At 36.2% G+C, this 19,610-nt stretch overlaps 1 protein-coding gene across 2 annotated transcripts; it reads right to left on the reverse strand.

Annotated features, from left to right (window-relative positions):
- Window positions 1-480: 480 nt before the first annotated feature.
- Window positions 481-19,328, reverse strand: Cdk7 (Cyclin-dependent kinase 7). 2 transcript variants are annotated; one of them, XM_045748166.2, is made up of 10 exons: window positions 19,168-19,328; window positions 17,313-17,372; window positions 14,263-14,433; window positions 12,703-12,816; window positions 11,609-11,736; window positions 9,876-10,053; window positions 7,190-7,362; window positions 5,504-5,622; window positions 2,929-3,081; window positions 481-919 (listed from the first exon to the last, which is right to left on the reverse strand). In XM_045748166.2, exons 1-10 carry the CDS (start codon window positions 19,255-19,257, stop codon window positions 891-893), a joined length of 1,215 nt encoding a protein of 404 aa, XP_045604122.2. In that variant the 5' UTR covers window positions 19,258-19,328; the 3' UTR covers window positions 481-890. The 2 variants fall into 2 exon arrangements, with proteins under 2 accessions (XP_045604122.2, XP_045604128.1); XM_045748172.2 differs by lacking the exon at window positions 2,929-3,081.
- Between the last annotated feature and the right edge of the window lie 282 nt (window positions 19,329-19,610).

Below are 19,610 nucleotides of genomic sequence, written 5' to 3' on the forward strand. Positions count from 1 at the left end.
GGGTTTAAGCCTTAGTACTAAGCCCTAGCAACTTCCCACTATGATGCACAAAGATGAATACTCTATAAGAAGGTATGAAAAGACATGCACCACTTTATTTCTTAGAACTAAAATGACATACTAAATGCTTACAAAAATAAAACACATGATTCAGCAAAAAAAAAAAAAAAAAATTATCTGAAAGTTAAGATTGGTTTCAAATATATTAGATTAAGTAACATTTTTGCTTGGAAATTTCTACTCCATAATGGAAAAAATGGAGTAGTGTAATTCTACACTAATGTAATAAAATTCTAATGTAATTATTCTAATGTAATAAAATTGTTTACTGCTTTATGAATCACCTTTATAATTACTGTACATGAAAATATTTGTATTATTCACTTACTTTCTCACACCTCAAGCTTGTCATATACATTTTCTTGAATATTACACATATTTCACTTTTTTCACAAGTTGTTTAAGGAACAATAAGGGCACTTTTTAGTATTGTGTTTTCTCTTTATTAATAAATACAGGCACATCCTGGCAATAATTTAATCATAATAATGACACCAAATTTGAATTAAGTTGGAAGAAGTCATACATTTTGTTGGAAGCCTTAGAAATACAGTACAGGTACAATACAATATTTCCTTTTGAAATACACCAAATTTAATACAAAACTACTGCATCTTTATGAGCATTATATAAAAGTTTAGATTTTAATAACAGAAACAGAATAACTTGGACAAACAGAAAATCCATTTGTTTGAGACTATTAGATGTCATTAGATTAAGAGCATTACAAATCATAATTAACTAAAGAATTTCTTGAAGTGTTTTAATATCACAGAGACAAGGCCTGTCTCTCATCCCAGTCTTTCAGTTCGTGCTTCTCTGTTTCCGAGTTAAAACTGGAGCTTCTTGGCTAAGGATGCTGCAAGAGAAAGCAACATTATTAATAACAATATACAGTACAGTTCTTTATTAAATTACCATTAAGTTATGTAGAGGGAAAACTGCTAAATAATGTAGAGCTTCTATGGTGGAAATAGTGACACTGTAAAGTCATTCACAATATGCAAGAAAGCTGAATATTTTTAAATACAGTAATACCAAAGTTAATACTGTACAGCATATTAGCATCTTCATTAACAGGGCAGTGCAAAAATTAACGTACATGAACCGTGTATAAAAATAACCGTGAGCACAAATGAAACAAAATCCAAGCTATCATAGCTATAATAAACAGGATGGAAAAAAAGGCTTGATGAAACTATAGCAGGAATAAGAAAATGGCAGTATGTAACAAAATTCTCAGACCACCAAGCAAACTCCAGAATCAGTACAGTCCCAGAAATGGATACCAAAGAGATAAATGGATACCAAAGAGATAAATGGATACCAAAGAAAGAAAGAAAAAGAGCTGTTTTTTCACATCATAGTTACATAACAAACTTTCAAAATTCTTCCGTAGGGAATCTATAGTTTTTTGCTTTTCTTCCTTCCTTCTATTACTTTCTCCTTATATTGTTCTATGTTTACGCAATACTGATCATAAAGAGTAAAAGAAAATCTTAACCTCTCCCCCAGTTTAATCTTTTATCTCATCAATATTTTTCTTTTATTTCTTTCAGTAGAGAAAAATCCATCTTTTACTTTTTTTTAATCATCTTTTTAATATTATTAGTATTAATCTTAAGCTTTCCTCCAATCCTAACTCTGTGGAAAATAATCACCATTCTCTGCATCATCATCAGCTATTAACAATTAAAGAGTGATTTTATTGACATACATTGTATCTGGATTGTACCAGGAGTGGGTTCTTGGAATTCCACTTCTCGAGCCCAGCCTGGGACCAGGCTTGACAGTGATCCCCTGTATAATGCAGTTATCATATATCGATTTTAGTTATAAATGATGTAAACATGGTTATAATACATCTACAGTACTGTATATGGATGTAATGGAGTTAGCTACCAGCTGGGGGAAAATTCTGCTATTCTTTTGAATTGCCTACAATGCGATGAAGTTATCATGTACCAGTGGCTTGCAATTATCTATTGAATATCTCTGGACAATGTTCTAAGACAATACCAGCAAAGGAGTGGGTTGCAAGACATTTATTTTGAAATCTACCATGCGCAGATTTACATGCAATATAGATGTACATATTATATTGTAAACCTATATACAGAACTCACCGTTTCTACTATTACTGTATGCGTACATAAATTAGGTCATCTCCAGTGGCCTCTGCCTGGAGAGGCAACTCCGGACTGACAACCAGAGAACAACACTATAGTCTCCTCAGACTGACGGATGCCTACTACTACATAAATTTAGATATTCCATACACATTGTGTAAACTAATGAAAAAGTGAACATATATATACTGTATATATAAACAATCTAACTTGAACATCACAGTTCTCAGTCCAATATGATGAACCAACGCATTTTTTGCAATTTCTTTACTTTCTGCAGGCAAATGAATAGTTTTATTAGAACAATTTGTTATCCTTATTATTTTTTTGCAAACAGGCAGTGGCACCTTTGATGATAGGTGCCACAGCGGCACCCCAAGAATTAAAGGTGAAAAGACAAAGATGGGTCAGTAGGACCCACTAAGGCTTTTATCTATATTTATTTAGAACTGTAAGGTGATACCAGAAATGAGAGAATTAAATTTAGAGTTGTAAGAAGTCAAGTAGATATACAGTTGCTAATATTTCCTTAGCATTAAGATTACAGAATGCCGAAATAAACTTCCAGACGATATATTTTCATTAGATGAGAGTAGATAAGAGAAAACTACCATAGATAACTTGGTTATGGACCATTCAGTTTCTTGTTATCTTTGATTCATATTTACTCTCACTGATATCGCCATCTACATACAGTATAAAGTATATAGGTTGAACAACGTTGGGGACATTACACAACCTTGTCTTATTCCAAAGGTAGGTTTGACAGGCATGGACTGCTCCTTATTCGTGTTGGATGCAAATTTATGTAGATGGGTTTTGTCGAGATCTGCATGAGGCTTTCTTCCATTCAGCAACATCACTGTATTGTTTGTTCCACTATGAGATGTGTCTGTAAAATGGGTTGATTGGTTTCTGAGGAACTGAATGTTGATCAGCTAATTCTATGTGATTACAGATGGAGTCCGCTGCCTCATCCAGTATATTAAAATCATTTATAGTTGTAGACGTTTTGGAGAGTAGTTCAAATAGAGGACACTGGGCTCTGAGAAAGTCTCACTTGGGCAATGAATCCATAAATGCCACACAGCCACATTCCTTTAAAATTATTGAGAAGTCATCGCTTCAGTGGTGGTTACCAGGAACAGTTGTGATAAATAATTTCTTTTGCACTGTAGCATGAGATCATTGGATAGGCAATAAAATAACATCACACTAAATACATACATAGTATAATACAAATATTTTGGAAACAAAATTAGGCTATACAAATGTTTCAATAGTGCAGCACTTTACTGAAAAACTAGGAAAAAAAAAGTTATTAAATGCCATCATTAAGACTACCTATTAGAAGAAACCAGCATCCTCAATCAAATGAAATATCTCATTTACCAAGAAGAAAGCATCACTCCCTGACACTAGAGATGACAGAGTATCCTTGACAAAATCGATAATCATGAAGACTTCGAACAGGTATTTGTGACCAAGTTCCCTCAACGTGGGGAGTGAAAGGGAACTACCAGGAAAAATGACAAAACCATTATGACTATGTAACACTTGGCTCGGAATAAGGATTTGGGATGGGACAGGAGGGAAGGAGTCAAGTCCAACTAGAAGGAATCCAGGTCCAACTACTTGGTCGGTCGGGGACTGAACGCTGACCTGCATGAAGCAAGGCCGTTCAGCCCAAGTGGTTAGGAAAAGACAGTAGGGGGAAACTACCAGCAATTGTCATACTCAGGAATTATCACAATCCTCACAGCTAAGAGCAAGGGTCACTGATCATTACATACCTGTGTGTTACATATATAGCCTACGTGGCCATAGGCTATATATGCAAATGAGCAAGCACAATGTCCTACTATTTAGGATTGATGATCAGGAACGTACCCAAAACAGCAAACTTAATCCTTGTATGGTAATCACCAAATGGTAGAGAATTCCAAGATGGTCAAGGTATTAACTACCTCACCAATCGTCCATTGTCATAATTTAACAAGTGATGGACCCCAACAGATGTTAATTTAATGGCAACACTGCTTAGCTAAAACTCGTCTCTTAGAAACAGGATTTTTGTTGTACCTTTACCTCCCAAAAAAATGTGAATGATTTAATTCTACTATGTTTAATAAAGAATTTCTTGGACATCTTGAAGACTGTATTCTCGCTGACCATCGTCATAATTTCTGTAATGGCCACACCTACTGATACCTTTTCATACCTCCTCAATATATGATCTACTTTATTTCATGATTATCACGAATCTTAAGCCATAGCTTTGTTTGGCTGATACGTTCACCCAGCCTCACATCTAAGCTTGGGGTCACTGGCCTTCCACCTCAAAGTTTTTCTCGTTTTCCATTCTGCTTTTGCTTCTGTAACTCCTGCTCTCAGGAACTAGCCAACTGTATCGCACATCACCCACCAACCACTCCCCACCACACACAGGAGTATCCTGTGTGTGGTGGAGGAGTGGCCTATCCTGTTAGTATTCACTAACAGGTGGGGAGTGGCCTATCTTGTTAGTATTCACTAACAGGATAGGCCACTTACACACAGAAACAAATGCTTCCAAGAATAATTTGTGAGCCACTAAACTTATTTCTAGTCTGTCTGCCTTAAACTGGCATGAGAAAGCATTCAGAAGGAATGTGAGGGGACTTGAGTCAAGGACCTATTACAGTGTAGCTGCTGCCACCAGTTGGCAATCAGAAGAGTAGTAACCAGGTGGGCCGCCAACCAGTAGTTTTGAGTCTATAGTACCGAAGACCACTTAAAAAGCTTAGGTTTTTATGAATAAACTTTCTAGAGGTCATTCCAGACTGAAGTGAGCAGTCTCCAGTTTGCAATCAGTACAACCCTGAGGGGATATTTGAAAAAGATTGCTGCTGCGCAGATAAATCATAACCTGCCCTGACAGTAAGATCCAATCCATAGAAACAACAGGTTTTTGCTCTAGGAAGCAACTAGGCTCAGAAAAGTTAAGTTTGTACAAGAAATTTATTCTATGCAAGTATGATGTTATTTACACAAAAAAGTGAAGTCAATACTCTTTAAAATAAGAGCTTAAAATTAAGAAAAAGCTATACGCTGCTGTGTGTCTGTTGCAGGAATGTCATATTACATAATGTAATGTAAATGGCAATAGACTTTAATTTTCAAGTGCACAATAATGTAAACTTTTACCTCATTTACTAACAACACTTGCATTATCAAAAGGAAATTCAGTTGCTATTTCAGATTTATTGGGACTAGAAGATACCATGTGGAGTTATTTTAAAACCAAATGTAATTGTGTAGTATAAAACATTTACCTCCAAATCCAGATTCTTCAATGATCTTGCGTTTTAATGTTGGCTTCTCTATTTCCTTCTTGTTTCTAATTGAAGCAGGGAGTGGCAGCATTGGCCCAGGTGTTGGTGCTGGTCGGTTACTGTGGAAGGAAGGTGGAAAGTGAGGTCAAGAGCACACAATGGGATAATGTATATTTCTACAACACAAACATATTCACAGAGTAATCACACTAACATGATGCATCAATGAGAAATCACGGCTCTTTTGGACTTTCACACTTACAGATTGCTATAAATGTTTAGCATTTCAGGAAAGGTAGTCAATGAAAACCATAAGCATACATATTCTGTACACTTTTTTAAAATAAAGTATATTGTATCAAAATCAATCCTCTAAAACTTTAACAAAAGTATGTTTATTAACAGGTACCACAAAATATACTTAAATAATTCTTCAACAAGAAGTTAATAGACGGTAAATAAACTGTGTAGTTAAAATATTTATCACATGTACTGTACTATAAGTCAAGCAATATTTAACATTATTGTGACTTATTCTTTGTGTCTAAATTTTTAACAATACTAACATTTTTTTTTAACTATAAGTGATATCATAAAAAGAAGCAAAAAAATTTCACTAATACATATATTTAAGTTTTTTCTGTTAGAAAATCTGCAAAGCTCAGAATTACTAGCAGATTCTGTCTCTATCATGAGTGATACCAAGTGAATGAACGGTATTCACATTATGCTGATATTTAGCCAAAACAAAATGGCATTATAGTAAATATATGGTATAATATATCTGAATGTATGGATCAAAGATAAATATGGGAGAATGCTAACGGGTGACAAAAAAAATTAGGGAAAGGTGAAAGAAATTCTATACTGTACAGTACTTTGAAAGTTAGACAGGTAAAATTTATGAAAAAAAAGTGAATATATGAATATGATTGATTCTGCTGGGAAGAGATGAGTACAGGATAAAATATTAGATGATGTATCCATGAAGAGAGACAAACAAAAACTTGCTGGATAATTATGCTCATAATGAATGAAATATTCACAACTATTTGCAGTATTTTCACCTGGTGCGTTTTATATATATTTGTGGCGTGAGGGTGATGATAGTGGGTGAGTGTATACCTTGAGTATACTTTGAGTTGGTTTCAGGGCTTAACGTCCCCGTGGCCCGGTCATTGCCCAGGCCTCCTCGTTGCTGGACTAGTCAACCAGGCTGTTGGGTGTGGCTGCTCGCAGCCTGATGTATGAATCACAGCCTGGTTGATCAGGTATCCTTTGGAGGTGCTTATAAAAGGACCCAGGTCACTCTTGCAGCAGAACAGAAGTACTTGGGCAATGTTTTCTTTTACCTGATGCCGGTTTTCCTAGCTGTAAATAGGTATGCAATTTATACAACCCACTATTTAACTGTAGTGGGTTGCATCCTTGAGAAGGTTAGTAATTGGCCAATAAGAACTCCATAAGCCTAACATTCTTGCTGCCTCAAACCATTGGAAGCCAAATATCTAAAATTTATATGAGTACGTACAATATTAAATATAATGAAGGAAAAGACTGTACTTATATAAACTTTCACCAACTGACCAGAAGGCTGAAATTTATGTTATATGCTACAACTCATAATCAATTGCATATACAATTACCAAAACAACTTTGGAAGTCTATTTTGGAAATAAAAACTACCTGAAGTAAGGCATTTTGAGAGCTTGAGTACAGCTGCATCTCTTGGAAGGGTTAATCATTAACAGGGACCCAAGAAGCTGCAACAAATCATCACTAGCAGCAAGGAAGAGATCACGAAGTGGAGATCCATCAAAATGCTTGAATGATACATAGTCAGGAAGTTTTGTTAGATCCTGTTAGAAAAAGTAATGTCATTAATTCATAACAGTGATAAAGTGTTGAATCAATATTAAGAAATAATGTAATGAAATACTTTCAATAAGCTACCTATTAAGCACAGCAATAAAATGCTACTTCTGCATGGCACCTTTGTACCTTACCTTGAGGTGTTTCCGGGGCTAAGAATCCCCGCAGCCCAGTTGTCGACCAGGCCTCACTTGCGGGTCTTTCCCAGAGTTTAAAGCCAGGGTTTAAAGCACTAAAACCTTCCCACAGTTTAAAGTGCTAGCACATCACAGGGCTGTCCCAAAATATTTGGTTTTTAAGGCACTAGCACATCAGGGCTGTCCCAAAACATTTGGTATTTAAGGCACTAGCACATCAGGACTGTCCCAAAACATTTTATATTTAAAGCCTTTTTGGCCTACCAAGAGCTAAGACAAAAATCTGGCCCCCTCAAAGAGGTCATCGGTGCACACAGGGATCAAATGACAAACCTACAACCGAGATGAACCACTCAGAGAGTCAAATGGCAAAGCAAAACCAACAACAGCAATATGAGATAAGAATGAAAAGGCAAAGCAACCCAGCAGATAATTGGAGCAGTCAACTACATTTGCTCTTCCAGCAACTACCAGATGCCAGCTAAGGTCACCCAGCCAGCCAAACTCCTCACTGCCAAGTCCCCAGTCCCCAACCCTAGGGAAAGAAATGAGGACAGAGTACAAAGGGGGAGCTACTAAGATGTTGCAGAGATAGTGGAGTTACATTACACTAATGCTCTATTTTTGTTCTAGTCCCCCTAAGCATTTCTCTGAAACTTTCTCAACAATGATTTGGAGAGGAGAATGGGTTTCCTGAAAGAGAACAACAGAAACATGGAAAGAGCTTATCATTGCAAGAAGGAGGCAGATCTCTAGGGGATGAATGAAGTATATATCAGTGATATGCCACCTGTCCAAGCACAACACATCCACATCAAGGACATGGAATATCCAGGAGACAACAAGTAACCAACACCCAATTGAACCACCTGATCTGCCAAGCCACAATATTAGCCATGGACATGTTACCAAAGAAATCCACTGAAGCGACTTACCCCACATCACGTATAGAGGAATAAGCATCTAACTGGTTAAACTTGGTGATTACTAGATGATCTGAGACAACCCTGGCCTTAGAACATGGGACTTTGGGCCTGAAACTGAGGAACAAGGCATGCTCATGAGATGCACAAATAGTGTGCAAATAACGCTGCAGCGAATGAACAAACCTATAGTTGATCAACTGCAACGGCTTCCTCCCGGGAGGTAGATGTCTCATTCTTAGCAAACAAGAAAGAGAAGGATGGAGATGAAGAGTGAGCATCCACACTAAAAACATAAAACCCTTGCAACTGACAGTGAGCATGAAGTTCACTGATCCAACTCCCTAATAGCAAAGCCCTAAAAAATGCTGTCATGTAGAAACAATCCTTGAGAAAGTGAGGCGAGGCGAAGAACAAACTGAACTTAACGATCAAGGTTTTAGAGGCACACGGGCTGACTGAAGGTGGAAGTAGGCAGGAAGATTAATTAAGAAAGGGAGATGAGGCAAACTCCACACCAAAACCAAGGAAGCAATGTGACACCAAAGCCAAACAATTAGAGGAGACAGTTTTGAGCATCAAATAGTGTTCCCAGATGAGTGTTTCATGGTTCATGTATATCATGGGAATGGGAATTTCATGGGAACTGTGTTCCCATGAAATTCTTACTAGCTGAATCACTAATCCCTATTGAAGCCCAATACTCACTGAATTCCTACAAATGTCAATGAATCAATGAATATAAAGTCCATCGCATTTCATTTCCTCAATACTTTATATTCCACATAACACACTACAATCTTACTTGATTTATAACTACATAGAAAATGGAGCAATGTGAGGGGGCAGACTGAGGAAGTGTGTAAGGTGACCATAGCATGAGTGGTGTCTGAGGGAGGTGGGAACGGTAGTGAGGTAAGTGAGATGCACGTGATGAAAGCATTGTTGACCCAAAGCTCATAGTTACACAAAGAAAATTCCTAGTTACACTTGCCTTACGACAAATGACTTAATACGAGGTAAATAAGTAGAACAAATTGGAAGCAGATGTGTTGGAAGCCACCTCCAGTCACACATGGAAGAGCAGATATAATACATAACAAGAATATCTAGAATAATAAATACAGCAGGTACCCAATAACTGCCAATAAAAATGAGTATGTAAACATAAATGTTTGTTAATTAAAAAGAGTAATTTCTTTAACAGATAATTTGTAAAATAAATACAACTTTATTTAAATCCAATCATTCATGACATCATATATCACCATATCAAATGAGCAAACTGAATAATGTCATTTTGTTTGCTATTAGAATACTGTACTGCATTTTAGTTTTCCTACTGATTTTTTGTTTTTTAATAAGTACTTATATACAAACTTAAAAATATAAAGTAATGGACATATTAAAGAAGGAGAAGTATTATAAATATATATTTACCTTCCAGTTATCATCTGTGGGCGTACCAAGAGCAGTAAATATTCTAGTGAGTTGGTCCAGATCCGAGTCCCCTGGAAAATATGGGCAGCGTACCAGCATTTCAGCCAGGATGCAACCGACTGCCCACATATCAACTCCAGTTCCATATGATCGTGCTCCAAACAATAGTTCAGGGCTCCTGAAATGCATAAAGTACAATAAATATTTTTCAAATGACATACTGAATATACAAGAATAAAATTAAAACCACAAAATACTGTACCTCCCAACCTGGGCCACTCAGTGACTTTAAAATTACAGTCCCTCATGGGACAATACTAACTCCACAGTGCATCATTGCAAACTTCTCATCTCTGACTACAACAGGGATCTTTCCTAAACATCCCACCAGGCCATACCTGGAGATAATCAAACACTGGAGGCTTCTTAATACAGATTATAATTATTTCAGAAGTACATTCATCCACACTTCATACACCGCCTCCCAGCAATACTTGATGGCAAAGTGGAAGAAAGAGGAGGAAGCTACGCCAAAATGAAAAAAATTAATTCCTTTATCGTAAGCATTGATCATTTGATTAATACTGTAATTATGCTTCCAAGAGTGAAAATCCAGATGTTGGAAGTTTGCCTCCATACTATAGATGGAACAAAGAGCTGATCATGAGGAAGGCCATTAAAAAATAACGCAGGTCAAAACAGATATATTTGGTAAGACCTGAAAACCAAGGACCTTTAGCCATCAAAACATCAGCATCTGCCAATCAAAACCGAATTTGTCAAGCACTTGTAAAGTAATTTGAAGTTTGGTTAGGTTGATTAAGCTGCTAATAGGATCACTTTATATTTTTAGATTCATGCAAAATATATACAATACAGTATTTAAGTTCTTAAATTTTAATGTGTACAGTGTTATGTTTCTGTACTCTAAAGTACAATACTGTACAGAACTGTATTCCTATTTAAGGGCAATCAAGACAGCCTTGAACTTCACAAAGTTGATGTTTATTTTAACTCAACCTTATTTATTTCTAGGTGTCATATATATAAATAGAATGGGGGTACCACCTCTGACTGGAAGAAGGAGACCCATAGCCTCAGAGAAAAGTACACAAAACATATTAGAGGAAATTTTCTGGTCCCCTCCATGCAGTTACCATGTTCTTTTGTCCTACTACCCCCCCCCTTCTTCTTGTGCTTTGTTTTGCTTTATTAAATATTTAAAGATTACAGGTTATTCAGTGGTGAATACAATGAATGCTTAAAAGTTGTGGATCTCTTGAAGCTCCTCTGCTTCTATGTATGTATACTGTATATATATATTTTTCCATCCTGTCTTCCTAAAACGAAAGTACCGATATGTAGAGATGGACCACTAGAAAGTTGACTTTTGTAATATTGAATTTGGACAAACCGGAAATTTTTTAACCGCAAACTAAATATAAGGCCTAACTTAACCTCTCCTAGCAATCCTGGACCTAATACACACTATCTTAGGCCTAATGTGGTACATATATGTGCTATACTAGGCCTAAGAATGTTTAAGCTTAGTGTTTAACTTTACTTTTTCTGGACTCTATGAAATTAATACCTGCAGTACAAACAGAGGTTTACTGCTGATCCATCAGTACCAATACCAATATTGGTACTTTCAAACAAATAATTCCTGTACGTACTAGCATTTCAGGAGGATGGGTTGCAATATTTACATCCTAAAATTAAAGAATACTTACCTATACCACCGAGTGACCACTTGATGTGAATATTGTCTATTTGGGGAGCCAAAAAATCGTGCTAATCCAAAATCCCCAATCTTTAATACTCCCTCAGAATTTACTAATAGATTATTAGGTTTCAGATCCTGAAATGAAAATGAAAATAATATTTAGTAATTCACTTAATGAATTTTTTTATGAAAATTAGCACATTACATGTTTATTACTCAAGTGTAATACACTACCCTTTCTGGGCAGCTACTCAAGTGATCCCCAGAACGTGTGCACTGGCACTTGTGATAAAACCTTCTAACAGGACATTTATGACGACCTGGCCTACCAGGAGCAAGGATCAGAATTTCACCTTCTAAGAGGTGGGAGAGCATGTTCGCTGAAACGCAAGTCACAATAACTCACAAAAATCATAGAAAATGTACGCTAACTTAATATCAAATAAAACTCAAAATAACCAAAACCCCACTTGACTAACTCCTCTCCACTGCCAGCCAATCAGGGATTTAAGTGAGGTGCATTGCATGCCTCATTCTTAAGCTAAAGGTAACCCAACAACCCTATTCATGGGCAAGAATTAGGTAGGAAATGGGCAGCTACTGAGAAGCCACCCATAAAGAGGCATTTCATTACACTCAATGTTCTCTTTCTGGCATGGCCTCTTCAGTTCCTGCCAGAGATTTCTTATTATAGCACTTTATATGAGAAACCAAACCAAATATATATGGTGAAAAGAAAAGGGAAAAGTAAATGTTTGTGTGTAGTGTATGCTGAAGTCATGGACACAGATTCTGAGCAAAAGGGGAATAAGCTGCGCATGTTACTGAATCAAGAATTGAATTTAATGAGAAATCCTTTTCTGATGGGACTCTCAGTAACTATTCAGGCCAAGTGCTAGGATGTTACCAAATGATCAGATCAACAGCTCATCCTAAGGTCTGGCTAATCTTAGGTGATCTGGGCCACTACCCGAGGGTGCCATCCTATAAATTAATTCTAATAAAACCATCCTATAAATTAATTCTAATAAAACCTTAAAGTATCCCTATGAAGTATACCCAAGTAATTGTCAAATGTTAAAGAAAACATAACTCTCATACCCTGTGTAAAATCCAGTGGAGATGCAGATATTCCAATCCCCGTATTGTCTGCAAGATATACGCTTTTATATTTGCTGGCGTTAGGATGATGTTATCTGTATCTTTGATTATGACCTGAAAGTAAGTTTCATATATTAACAAAAATACATTGTTAATAAAAATAATATATTGCAACAGCTTCCATCATAATCATTATTCTAAATTCCAATTTCATGGGCTGGAGAGTCATCAGCCCAGAAATTTATTTTGACAGGACGAGAAAAGAAAGATTAAAAATACAGTACAGTACTTAAAAGAAATTAAATGTTTTGGCTCAGATTTCAAGTACTGTACAGTAATTTAAAGTCCAAAGGATGAAGAGCTTTTGCGACATGAAATAAAGACGACAATAGAGAATAAGAAAAAACTCATGACACCACAATAAGGTACAACAAGGAGCCTTAGCACTATGAATACATCTTTCAATTATCAGATCAATTACATTCAATGATTAATTACTATTCTGGATGTATATTAATGCATGACAAGTATTAGCATAATAATAAAAATATGTCCTTAATAAAATATTAAGGACATATTTTTGTTGTTTTTAGAAATGTTCAGGTAAGGTTAATGTCAAAATGTTTCCAAACTCAACCATTTTCATTTCAAAATACAAAGAGTAATGAAAACATTAAAAAACATTAAAATATAGCCTAATTAAAAAAAAAATACTCTCGGAGCGTCTTAGGGTGCTCTGCGCAGTACAGTGGTTACAGAGAGCTCTGTACTCATTCTAAATTTCCTAACATTATTTATGCTAGCTTCTATTCTACAAATACAGTGTAAATCTAAACAGTTCATTCGCTAATTTTGGCAACCTTTAAACCATTTTACCACATCTCTAAACGCTATATAAAGTATTCTCTCTTTGAAGATCACTTTGCCTTATGAAATCCACAGTCCCATCAAAGCCAATTTAGCATGTGTGTTCTGATTTTCCCATTTTGTTTTTGTCTTTACAACAATACAGTTCACAACAAGAAACACCAAGTTGCCATTTTAGTCAAAATATCACTATCAATAAAGTTCATTTTCAAATTGATGTGTGCCTACAGCACTGTTAGCACTTAGGAACATAAGAAAAGTAGGGAAAAGTCGAGTGTAGCTTCAACCTACACTTGAAATAATCCATCAATTCTCCAGCTATTATGTTATACAATTTGTTCCATAGCTCAATAATCCTTATGCAGGCGATGAGTCACAATAACGTGGCTGAAGTATGTTGACCAGACCACACACTAGAAATTGAAGGGACGACGACGTTTCGGTCCATCCTGGACCATTCTCAAGTCGATGAATCGACTTGAGAATGGTCCAGGACGGACCGAAACGTCGTCGTCCCTTCAATTTCTAGTGTGTGGTCTGGTCAACATCATCAATAATCCTGTTTCCAAACCATTATCTATGCAGTTCTTGCCCGAATCTAAACTACTACAGTTTGATCCACTGTGTGTTCCCATTAACTAATATATTTTATAACACAGCACCACTATATTTCCTAAATCAGATAACACTTACTTCCAGATCAGTATCCATAAAATCAAACACTAGTGAGACATTTGATTTATAGCCAAACACATCCAAAAGACCAATTAGGTTAAGATGGTGAACTTCTTGTAGCAGTTTTATTTCACGCAGCGCTGTACGGTTTATGCCATCTCTTGCTTCTTCCCTACTCCCAAGTTTGATCTGTTAAGAAATGCAAGTATGCTTTTAATCAGCCATTACCAAGTATGATTTACAGAATATTTACCAACAAACACAACATGTTACAAGACAAAATGTAAAACACTTATTTTCCAGCTGATATTCCCACAAATTCAAGCTGAACCTATGGATATCAATGATGTCAGAAAAGACATAGGGCGGCAGTTTATTTCACAAAATTCCCCATGTAATTATAAAACAAAATGGCAACATACTTTGTTCTGGGTTTAACAACAGGAACTATTGCTAAAGCAGACGATGAGTCACAATAACATGGCTGAAGATATGATGACCACACACACATCAGAAAATGAAGAAAATAATGACGTTTCGTCCGTCCCGGACCATTATCAAGTCATCGTGTGTTGTTAAACTATTGCTAACTCTTCCTTTTCTAATCTTCATGAACTCATCAGGCTTCTCTCATCTTACAACTAAATAAATAATAAATTATACCCGTTACTAACACTACTTGGAGCATACCTGGAGGGTTCTGGGAGTTCTTCTACTCCCCGAGCCCGGCCCATGGTCAGGCTCGATAGTTTACCTAGATATGTTTTATCATAACAAATCAACAGTGGTATCCCAGAGGACAGCAGTTCTTAAGATACAAAAATTTAACAAGGTAGAACTGTACTTAAGGGTTGCAATGATTACATGGTGATATAATGAGCACAGGGGATGCAATAATTACAGGATACTGATAGGAGTACAGGGGATTCCAATGATTACAGATTTTGATGAGTATAGGAGTTGCAATGATTAGGGTGCTGTACTGAGTACAGGGATTGCAATAATTAGGGTGCTGTACTGAGTACAAGAGTTGCAATGATTAGGGTGATGTACTGAGTACAAGGGGTTGTAATTATTACTGGATGTAATGAGTGCAGAGGTTGCAATGAGAGCAGGATATTGTTTATGAGTACAAGGAACATATTAATGCCATGAAGAATAATAAACCCAGGGAAAATAATGAGCATAGTAAGATCAGGAAGTACAGTATAGAGAACTTAATAAGCATACTACAGGACCTGTAAATACAATATACAGTATATGTATAATGGGTATATATATACTATAATGAGTACAGAGTATAATGAGTACAGGGAGTGCAGTACTATATAATGAATATAGTGTGCTATAAACACAGTACAGTATAGGGAAAATAATAATTTCAATAAATATAATGAGTATAGAATATAATGAATACAGAGAACTATAACAACAATAATCAGAGAATAATTAGTTTAGGAAATAGAAAATAATGCACACAGGCTGGTAAAAGGATAACAAGAAGGTGATGAAAAGGGACAATGGAGAAGATTGGAAAGGAAAGAATACTGGTGGTGGTAGAGGGAAGGGAGGATGGCAATGTAGGAGGATGAGGAATAGGAGAAGGGGAAAAATGCAGGGAAAGGGGGGGAAATGAGACAGTGGTAGAGAGAGAAAATTACATTAGAAAATTACATACACCAAACAGTATGTTTGGTGTAGGGACAGGTGGATGGCTACCCAGGTGCTGCTCTTTGCACACTTAATACTTAATTATACGGCACTTACATAAAGCCCATACAATTTTGCAAGCCATTCATAAAACGGGATTTTGAGATAGTATCCATTAGTGGCTGATAAATTTATATCATTACAATTATGAAGAAAATGAGGAAATTGCATCTATAAAACTATTAGGGTATGACACTGAAAATGTACATGAATTCCTACAGGTCTGTTTATGGTATTGTTCTAATACATATACAACCTAACTTTGAAAAGGAAATATTTTAACTCTTCCTGCACACACCATTACCTCTTTCCCACACACACACACACACACTACTGCCTCTACCACACACGACTCTCTCCCACACCAGTTTATTCCACATACGCCACCACTATCTTTCCAACATACCACCACGGTCTCTTCTACACACAGTATTTGTTGTACTATCTTAAAGATAATAATGACTTATAAGAGGGTAAAATAATTTTGTAGGCTTATTTTTATGAATTTTACAGAACTGAATTTTAGTAACATAATGGAGACATCCACGTCTCATGATTCACAAACCCATAAGCGCATCCGAGTCTGCATTCTGCTCTCCCGAGAAATGGTGGCCAAATAAACATGCAGTGTATCATTTTCATGCATCACAAGCTACTACACGGTGTAGATTTCTACTTTAAGGCAGTTGAGCTTTGTCAATCAGCTTTCATATTCAGTGAATGTGAAATGTGATGATACTTATTCGCAAACTGATTTTCTTTAAAAAATAACTGGATCTGGGAACAGAAAACTTCAAATGAAAGATGTTGCTTTGTATTATTTGCAGTCAAGAATGCTGGGAGAATCCCTAAGCATCAAGGTAAGTCTTAAGAAGTTTTGGTACAGTTACACTTATTCTTTTGTATACTGTGACACATTCAGGGTCTTCCCCCCATATCCTCAACCATTTATAAAACTACTGTAGTTCTACAGTCTAGCTCCAGGGTAAATGGGCCAATAAAAATAGAGATCTTCCTTCATCATTATAAGAAATTCTTGAAAGTTTTAAGTAGATACAGTACACAAAACTGTTCAGTAGATACCTAGATACCTCCTTCCTAGATCCCTACAGTACAGTACAGTACAGTACTACAATATACTGTGCTTGGAATACTTTTAACTAAGTACTGGTATGTTTCAACTGATTAAATTTCATTCTTCTTTTGCTATAGCTAATAAATAATAAAGCCTCATACATGATATAATCATCTAAATGCTTTTTTATTCTCGAGAAATTTAAGAAATAAAAAATATTTTTGTATTAATTTAAACATTATACTGTAAAATTTTTATTAACATCTGAAAAATATTTGCTTACCTTTTTCACTGCAACAATTTGCTTTGTTTCTACATCCAGGGCTTTGTACACAGTTGCAAACTGAAATGTAAAAATTAAATTTACTTCGGGAAATGCTATATTCTTAATGTCATACAATACATACAGTAGGTGTATAGAGTACTGTACAGTACTTGTATTTGTTTACATTAATCACAGACATACATACGTATGTCCATTAATCAGTTTCCATAAATAGCTCATAAATTAAAAACAAAAATTCATCACCTACCCCAGTATAATCTAAGAGTTAAAATAGAGATTCTTGCTAACAATTTTTGAAAAATAATTTACCAAACCACCCCCCCCCCAAAAAAATAATAAAAAAATAATAAAAAAATAAATAAAATAAATAAATAAATACATACATACATACATATATATGGTTCAGTATCGGTTTCAAAAGCTACAAGTGAGCAGAAATGCTTCAAATCAAAGTATTATTTCACTAGAATCTCAATGAATACATAAGTAGCATGTCTAGAGTACAGCATATAATCTAAATGTAGCACAAATAACATAGCAGCACAAATTTAGTCACAAACATTTCAACACTACCTGACCTACACCCTTTTGCTCCTCGACTCCAAGGAAGAGCACAGACCTCAGCACTGTCCTAAATTGCTGGCTACTCCATCTACCATGGTCACCACTGTCACTCTGATCCCACAGCACCTCCTGCTTCCAAGACATATTTACCTCTTACAGCACTGTCACATTTAACTCCAATGGGATCACTACCTTCAGCTTCACTAACTTCACCTTGTATGGCACTGTTACCTTCAGCTCCAATGGCACTGCCAATTTCAGCTACCATGGCACTATTGCTTAATTTTCTCCTAAATAGCAATTTTCGCTTGCAAATAAATACTGCCTCGAGTTCCCAACACCGCCGTCTTCAGGTCTTGGCTCACACGACACCAATGCCATTTCTCTCACATATGGCATCACTGGCACCTATGGACATATATACTGCTGAATCTGGCTTCCCCACCTCTAACCTCGACTACATCAGCAAGCAGCTTCTGTTCCTAGGCACACTAGCACTGACTCTGGTATCCTATACAACCTGAATCACTGTTGTTATACTCATACAATCCAAGTAAGTTAGACCTGGATCTGTTGCCATTGTCTGGATTACCTTCTTGTATACATGTATAAATAAGTAAATAAGAATAACAATTTACACAGAAATCACAATAGCGTGATGCATCAAATGAATAAATTCCTGGTCGTAATTCTTTTGACCATGTTGTGGCCTAGTCAACTAAGGCAGCGTCAGGGATCATCCCAGGCGAAAGTTCGAATCCTAATCACGGCCCTTGTGGATTTATTCATAAGAATGACAATTTCTTTAAAAGGTCAGATATAACAAAATCAAGGAGTAACGGTTTCAAGCTCAACAAGCCACAATGTAGAACGTGAAACAGAAGATGCTTTTTCACCCACAGAACCGCCTACCCGCCAATGCCATAAATGCCAAAACAAAATGTTAAATTATAAAATCCAACTGGACAAAATCATCAGGGCAAATGGGGGAACCTTTGACAGGCCGCCAGCTTCCTGTCCTCGTCAAAGCCACTACTGTGTTAGTAGCCCTCCAGGTAAATTCAGGTAAATACTTGTAAATCACTAGACCTGTACCAAAACATAGCACTGCCTATGTTAGCCTCCTTCCATGATCCTTGGGTTAGGTAAAGTTGATTTAGGTTCATATTACATTAAATCAGGAATTAATTAAGTAATGCAAATGTGTTTAGGGCATATGACTCGTTGAACCCATGTGCTCACCGTATGTCTCAAACCACAGTCAGTATGTATAACCACTATTCCTCACCTGTCCTTCTCCCAAAAAATCTATTTTCTCATATCTCTTCAGCTTTTCCTCTATGCGTATTCTTCTCTTCTTTTCCTCGGTCTCCTCCATAATTATAAATCTCTGGTTGTCATGACCGTCTGGGCCTTAACATCCCGCCTGGGATCACGAGCCTAACTCCTCTGCAAGTAAACAATCAATCTCAAATTGCTGTAACATTCAAACACATAGACTTTCCCTTTAAAGGATGGATTATATTTATTCATACAATTATTTCAAGGAAAAATATATAAAGAGCTTCAGAATATATCGAGATAATATTTTATTATTTGGGCACGTATTCGCATCGTTTCCTAACCAACATAAGATATAAAATATTTTATATGTACAGTATATGTGCGCACGAGGTGTGTGATGTCACTATGACGTCATACATTCGCTCCCGACTTGGGCATCGTTTAACT

This window comes from Procambarus clarkii, chromosome 5 (genome assembly GCF_040958095.1).
Source record: "Procambarus clarkii isolate CNS0578487 chromosome 5, FALCON_Pclarkii_2.0, whole genome shotgun sequence".
Taxonomy (NCBI): domain Eukaryota; kingdom Metazoa; phylum Arthropoda; class Malacostraca; order Decapoda; family Cambaridae; genus Procambarus; species Procambarus clarkii.

Bases quoted from the DNA above. Each gene is read 5' to 3' on its own strand.
- Cdk7 (XM_045748166.2), bottom strand. From the start codon at position 19,257: ATGGAGGAGACCGAGGAAAAGAAGAGAAGAATACGCATAGAGGAAAAG. The intron at 12,817-14,262 runs GTAAGTGTTATC...ACTTACTTTCAG, and splicing joins TTATGGATACTGATCTGGAA to GTCATAATCAAAGATACAGA. The intron at 10,054-11,608 runs GTAAGTATTCTT...TATGCATTTCAG, and splicing joins GTGGTCACTCGGTGGTATAG to GAGCCCTGAACTATTGTTTG.